Source organism: Talpa europaea (genome assembly GCF_964194135.1).
Source record: "Talpa europaea genome assembly, chromosome: 1".
Lineage (NCBI taxonomy): Eukaryota > Metazoa > Chordata > Mammalia > Eulipotyphla > Talpidae > Talpa > Talpa europaea.
In genome coordinates this window covers 11,235,921-11,243,969 of record NC_140073.1, presented here as the reverse complement: position 1 = coordinate 11,243,969, position 8,049 = coordinate 11,235,921, and the positions used below count along the sequence as shown (strand labels likewise).

The following is an 8,049-nucleotide window of genomic DNA, read 5'->3' as shown; positions in this document are numbered from 1 at the left end:
CACTGCTCTCCTCAGCAGTGAATTTCCATCGATCTGCCTGTTCTTTTCCTCACTCTGTCTCTGGTGAATCCTCTCACCCCTACATCTCTGGCCTGTACCCCAGCTATTGTATGCATAAATAAATAAATCTTTAATAAAAGAAACATGAGACAGATGTGATAAAAATCTCAGTCTTCAATTTGTCTTATTACATCATGAAAAAGAGATTTGCCAGCTCCTCCAATTAAAGATATTCCTACTGATAATAAATGACATCTTTTGAGCAAAATTTAAAAAAATGATTATATAGTATCAAGATCTTGGTTTCAAATACCATTCTCCAACAATATGAATCAGGGAATACAGAAAAAATAGCTGATTTTAAGTCTGGATCAGGGAATTTTCAACATACACTGGAAAATTTTGCAGTGCTAGAAAGTCAGGAATTGCTCACACACACACACACACACACACACACACACACTTCACAGTAATGAAGGTATGCCAAAGGAACTCAAGAGCAGAATGAATGAACCCCAATATCCAAAGCTCAAAAAATAAGTCATAACAAGATAAATAACAGATAATTGAAATATAATCCAATGTAATAAAACTATATATCCATAAATTATAGTGATAAAAGTTATTTAAAATTACTTCATATACAGGGAAGATTAGATAAAACAAGCTTATGGCTTCCAATGATTCATGTGGATACTTCTCCCTCAAATCTCTGTAACTTGAGTATGTGCTGAAAATGTTTCTGGAGGCCACTTTATGGCATGGAGAAAAGAGTAAATTTCCATAGGACAATTGTGAAAAATACCTGAGCTAGCTTAAAAAGTAATAAATCAAGTAGTATTAAATCAAATTACACTATGTACAAAGTGTTATGATGTGATGAATTAGGCACCACCCCTCTGTGGTCTTACTTATGTGGTTCACAACAATAAGAGTAATCTAATCTTGAGTAAAATATTAGGAAATCTAATTAAGGGCTTTTTCACAAATTGCTGACTAATACTCATCCCTCAAAAATCTTAAGATCATCAAAAACAAGGTAAACAGGGCCTTTCTGGTGTGCAAAGTTGTTAAGTCTCAGCACTATGAAGATATAGGCAGTCACTACATCAGGAAATCAGTCCCTGGCCAGGGAGCTGGCCCAAATGCTGCAGCAGAACTCTCCTGTCTAGCCCTCTGCTCTCTTCAGTAGTGTATCTCAGTAGATCTGCCTGTTCTGCTCCCCACTCTGTCTCTGGTAGATCCTCTCACTCTCCACTCCCCCACATCTCTGTCCTGCACCCCAACTCTTGTATGCATAAATAAATACAATAAATCTTTAAAAAATAAGAAAACAAGGTAAACCTTTTAAACTGTCACTGTCTTGGATGTTTAAGAACACTTGAAAACTCAATGGAGAAAACAATGCCTTAGTAGAGATTAAGGAATCTGGTTCAAGTATGAATTTTAGCTAAACAGTGAAATAGCATAGAACAATTAGTTCTTGCACTTATATAGTACTAACATAGGATGACAATAGGGAAACTGAGTGTAAGATATATAAAAGTGGAAATGCTGCATGCATGCACCATCAGGCAGATTAATTTTTAAAATTTGAGACCCTTCCACACTGTTTTTCGTAGAGGATGCACAAATAAACATCCGCACCAAAAGTGTCCTAGAGTTCCTTTTTCTCCACACCTTGGCCATCGTTTACCCTTTCTGACCTTTTCCATGTGAGCTTTTCTCATGGATATTGGTTAGTGTCACATTGTGGTTTTGATTTGCGTTTCTCTTATTATAAGTGATGATGACTATTTTTTCATATGCCTGTTGGTCATCTGTGTGCTTTTTTGGTGATATATTTATCTAGATTATCTAAACTTTCTGCTCATTTTGTGATTAGGTTATTATTTTTTATGTTGAGCTATATGAGTTATTGTAGATATTGGATTTTAACTCCTTGTCAGATATTTGAGGTGCAAATATTTTATTCTACTCAGTAGACTGTCTTTTTATTTTAATGATATGTGTTTTTGCTGTTCAAAAGATTTTTAGAGTGATATAATCCCATTTGTTTATTTTTGCTTATTTCCCCTTGTCATTGGAGAGAAGGCTTCAAAGATTTTCCTGAAACCTATGTCATGAAGTGTTTTGCCTATGTCTATTTTTATATTTTATGGCTTCAAGTCTAACATCCAAACTTCAATCCATTCTGCATAGTTTTTTTTTTTTTTATGTGTGGTGTGAAATAGTGGTTTACTTTCATTTGCTCATGTGGCTGTTCAGTTTTCCCAGCACCTTTTGTTGAATTGATTTTCATTTTTCCATCATATGTTATTGATTTTATTTCATTAATTAACTGTCTATATAAAAGTGATGATATTCTGGGCTCTCAGTTCTATTTCATTGATCTGTGTTTTTTTTTTTTTTATTATCCTTATACTATATGTGCTGATTACTATAGCCCTGTAATATAGTTTGAAACTGGTGGGTATGAAATATCTATTCTTCTTTTTGTCAGGATTGCTTTCACTATTTGGGTTCCATATATATTTAAATAATGGTTACTTTAATTCTTGAGGAATGTCATTGACACTTTGATAGGGATTGCACTGAATCTGTCATTACTTGTGGTAACATGGTTTTTTCAGTAATGTTAGTTATTCCATATGTCATTTGAAGTCATAGTGTAATTTCTCTCTTTGGACTAAGATCTCTAAACAAACATAACATAAATTCATGAGAATAGGTAACAAAAATGTTTTAATGAGTCATTGAGGGTATTGAGTGGTGCTATTTCCATTTCTACCCTCTTATTCACCACAAGGGAATCCTAACAGTGGGAGAAGCAACAAAATCAAATGGATATTGATTAGAGCATCTATCATTTTCTAGACATCTGAAGACTTTTTCCATAGGCTTGCGAGTTATTGCCACTTAGCTGGTATCAAATCTCATTAGTCAAAAAGACCATTCCAATACGTGGGCAGACTCACTGCTTCCGGAAGCAGTAAGCACTTCTTTTGATATACCATGAGTCCCTTGATGAGAAAAAAAATGCTGTGTGCGAATAGTATGATGGTGGGGAAGGCATTCTATAAATGCATGGCTGGCAGTTTGGGCTGAAACATTGTATTCAAGGAAGGCAAATTTTATCCAGAGTAAGTGTCTGTGAAATGAAGAACATGATATTGACCCTTCCATGTTGGAGAAGTCTAATGTAATAAAGCTGCAACTAGGCTGAAATTCCCAAGGAATGGTGCTAACTGGGGTACATAAAGTTGCTTTCTGATGCTGACATATAGTACGTAGAGTGTACACTGTAGTGATGGTTATAAAAACCTTGATTATATGAGGCCCTGCTTTTTGAGTTTTTTCTTATACTGATTTCTCATTAATTGCAGGTGGATCTTGAGATTATGGGCATACAATGCCACAATAGACACTCTGTAATTTTTTCCCAGGTGCAATTCTCAACAGAAGTTTGAGGTTGTGAGCTATTACCAGCCCAGATAAATGGCAGTTGAGCATGGGCACATAGGCCTAAAAAGGCATTATTGGAGCAGAACACATTTTGTCCACCACATTCTCCTTCTCACAGGCACCAGAAGGCATCTAATAGACCTCCATCTTTTAATGTTATAAAAGTAATACCTTTTCAATACTCTCTTGCTTTCAGTCTTTTCCCCATGAAATCATTCCTTAAACTGTAGCTACAGTTATCATTATAAAACTGAAATCTAGCTGCATCATTCACAAGCTAGTGTAAAAGATTTTTTACTGTTTTATCCATTGTACTTAGCTTTGAGTTTTATAGGCCTGGAGAATCTTCCTGATTATCCCTGTTAATGTCTCTCCAGATTGATAGATTACTCTTTAGACTTTTACCAGCTCAATATTTAAGCAAGTTTACTAACCTACTGGTTCAATAAATCATGACTGAAGTAATAGTTCAGTAGTCACAGTCATATTGATCAGTTTCCCTGCTTCCTCTTTTTCTTTCTTTCTTTTTTTTTTTAAGATTTATTTATTTTTTTTATACAAAAACCGGGGTACAGGCCAGATGCATGGGAGGGTGAGAGGATTCACTGGAGACAGAGCAGGGAACAGAACAGGCAGACTGATGAAATAGACTGCTGAGGGGAGTAGGGGGTGAGACAGGAGAGGTCTGCTTATCTATGGGCAATTCTCTTGGGCCGGCCGGGGATCAAACCCGCTGCAGAGGCTGCGGACAGCTTCACAGTGCTGCGCTCAACCGCCTGTGCCTCCAGGGAGGCCGGTTCCTTCCTCTTTTTCAATTCTTGGTTTTTGTAATATTTTACTTTTCCTCAGAATGTCTCAGTTCTGACTAATGCCTATTCACTCTGTAGATTTCATTTCATTTGTGGGTGCTATTTTTGATGTCTTCTCCTTCGGAAGCCTTTTTTCATCCCCTTTAAGTATTTATTTAGGTATTTGCTTCATGTCCCTCCAACATGCCTTTATAGGACCGAGAGTTTCCATGTATTGTCATTTATAACAGTGTGTTGTTATTTTCTGCTCCCCTCAAAGGAGCACAAAGTGTCCGAATGAGCATTCTTTGATTTAATGCATAGCCATTCCCCATAAAACCTGAAAAATGGTTTTCTATATCATGTCAAATCATAACTCTTTTTTAAAATACAAAGATTTGAAGCTAATTTTTGCGTCTTGACTTAATGAATTATGTTTAGCATTGAATTAAGGTGCTTTTTCTATTGCACTTCTCTTATCAAAAAAACTTCTCTTTTAACACAACTGTTTTAATGATCTCCCCATTTTTCAGTTCTTCAATTTGTAAAATAGGGATGATTGCAGTTCTTATTTTTTGTAGTATTAAATTATTACTCTTTAAAAATATGATTCTTTATTATTTCTTATATGTTTTATTAGAAGGGAGACTTAAGCATCATATATATTGAGTGAATGAGGCAAAATCCACATTCACTTTGTTATATTTTCCAAGTATATAATGAATAGTCCTAGGCAAGATTTTTTGTACTTGTTCTATTAATGCAGAATCTATATTCATAGAAAGTGAGTAAGGAAAGTAAGAACATTATTTTGGAATGAAGTGGGCAGTCAGGAAATATATTACCCTAGTTAATATCTAGAGATTCAGTTTAACCCTGACTCAATAAGTAACCATGAGGCCCTTGACTCATCTGTGTGTTTCTGAAAAGATTTTGATATGCCATAACTTTCTCATGGCATTTTTCACTTCTGCATTCCTCAGTGTGTAGATGAGTGGGTTTAGAAAGGGTGTTCCAATGGTATAAAATACTGCCACCATCTTGTCCATGGGGAATGTGGTTGGGGGGCGTGTATATATGAATATACAAGGGCCAAAGAATAAAATTACTACAATAATGTGGGATGTGCAGGTGGAGAGGGCTTTCTTCCTGCCTTCTACACTGTGGTTCTTCAATGAATTCAAGATAACGAAGTATGAGATCATCAGAATCACAAAGCTGCTTGAGCAAATAGCCCCACTATTAGACACCAACAGCAGGTTAATCACATAAGTGTCCATGCATGCAAGTTTCAGCAAGGGCTGCAGATCACAGCAATAATGATCAATTAAATTGGGTCCACAGAATGGCAATCTCAAGGCTAGAATGATCTGAGCTATAGAATGTATAAAAGACCCTATCCAGGCAAAAATAATCAGGATGATGCAGACCTGTCTCCTCATGATGGTTGGGTAACGCAAGGGTTTACAGATGGCCACATAGCGATCAACTGCCATGAGGATGAGAACAAAGATCTCCATACAGCCAAATAAATGTAGTGCAAAGACTTGAGTCATGCACTCATTGTAAGATATGGTCTTTTTAGAAGAGAGAGCATCCACAATGAGCCTTGGGGCTGTGGATGTTGAAAAGCAGGAATCAGCAAGGGACAAATAGAATAAGAAGAAGTACATGGGGCTCCCGAGTGTCCGGCTGCACTTGATGGTCACGATAATCAGCAAATTGCCCACAACTGTTCCAGCATAGAAAATAAAGAAGATAATAAACACCATTTTCTGTCTCACAGGGTCTTGTGTCAATCCTAACAGGATGAACTCAGTAACACTGTTATTTGGCTGCATTGTTTCAGTTGATAATGCAAAAGATCAGGTTAGAAATAGTTAATCTGTAAAGCAATAGTTTGACAAAAATTCTACCATGGGAGGTAAAAATGCTTGATTTTGGAAGTGTTACTTATGAATGGGAATATCTCTGCATTTTAAAATGAAATGCAAATTACAATAATCAGTGAAGCTGTAAACCTGATTACTTATGAAAGCAATAGAATATATAAGGAATGAGATAAAACAATTGAATCATTATGCATAGTAGCATTAATATGGGGCACTTGGTATTGGTAGATAACATCCTGAGCTATGAATTTCTGTTTCCATCTTCATAAATACCTTTTCAGATAACTTGTAGAAAAAATAGAGGGAACATATCCACAATTTGCCTAAATATGCTTCAGTATTTCTGAATGTGGTAATCCAGTTGTAACGTTTTTTTGTAAAGTGTATTCTGAACCTTCAAGGGATGATTGTAGAACATTGGTAGGGTCTTCTTAATAAAACCTAGAGGCACACACACCTATGAGAGAGGGAGAAAATGGTTAATTTTACATTATGATATTGTTTTTATGAATTGGCTAATATTATTTGTAACATTATATAAGAATCAGGTGTTTTTGGAAATCGACATGTGTATATGCTACATTAAAGTTACCACTAAAACACAATTTTAACAAGTGAACAGTCAGTTGGTTCAATCACTCATGAGATTTGTTTATTATATTGAATAAATAGACTTGATTTACTTTTACTTTATTTATGAAACATATCCAGTTGTTTACAGTTCTAATTTTGGCTTATGTCACTAAATTTTGAGCTTTTTAAGTTGTATTGTCTAATGTTAAATTTTTCCCATTACCCATTCTTCTAGATCACCTCACTTTCTTCAGAGAAGACATACTGAGAATAAAACAAAGGATAAAGAGAGTAAAAACATTTGCCATAAAATATAATTTTTCCAGTTTTTTTATGGGAATTAGAATATGATGTTGATAAGCACCAACTCAGCCAAAATATTTTAGTGAAGTCCTAGAATCTAATTCTTGAGTATCCCGTTGCCTGACTTCAGTAAGATAGGATAATAATAGAAATGGATTAATATTTATTCATATATACCAAATAAGAGACAAATTGATTTTTCCTTTTCACAATTGTTTGCTTTATAACAAATAGTGTTGATTTAATGTATGAGACAATCAATCCCACACATTTTTGGAATGAGTTCACATGAGCCTAATCTCTTCACTTGATCTTAGCCAAAAGGCCAAGAAGCAATAGAGCCTAATCTCTTAAGGAGTGATTTTTGACATTGATGATATTACAAATGCACATAGACATTGGTCCAACGGTTCCATTTGGTGCAGATAATCTCACTCACAAAGACAATCATTGTGCCCCTTCCCATGGTAACAAGAGATAGGAAACAACTTCAGTGCCCTTCAGAAGGGACCTGAATGAATCAAGGGTGATAATTCATGCAATCAGTCCAAATTAAGCAGTGACAAATGCAAAGGCTTCTCAGAGATATTGTGAATTGGGAGATCAGAACTGAATGGTAATATCTCACTAACAGGAGATACACAATACACAATACACACACACACACATACAATCTTCAACAAATTAAGTGTATTTAGGGGAGTATACAATAACATAATATTTGTGCAGCAGGTGGGCATCTGCATTTTGGTGTCAGATATGAGAGAATGACCCACCTTACAAAATATATCCTTGGGATTATACTTGAACATGTGCCACAATCATGTTGCATTAAAATAAACTTTTCAGATTATTACCTTAAGAGATGGGAATTTACTATATATAACTTGCTGAGTGTAACTATCTTCTGATAAAGTCTGGAGGGACAGCAAGATTCTTAGGGTAGCATTAAGGTCTAGGAGTTTGAGTAGGATAAAGAGCCAGATAATGGGGTAGTTCAGGAACTCAGTGGTCTTCATGATGCCATA

General features: G+C 35.5%; 1 protein-coding gene across 1 annotated transcript; it reads right to left on the bottom strand.

Annotated features, from left to right (window-relative positions):
• Positions 1-5,161: 5,161 nt before the first annotated feature.
• On the bottom strand, positions 5,162-6,094 carry LOC311171307 (olfactory receptor 4C11; the record flags this gene model as incomplete). The annotated part of the gene is made up of 1 exon (XM_084234037.1): positions 5,162-6,094. One exon carries the CDS (start codon positions 6,092-6,094, stop codon positions 5,162-5,164), a length of 933 nt encoding a protein of 310 aa, XP_084090163.1.
• Positions 6,095-8,049: the final 1,955 nt, after the last annotated feature.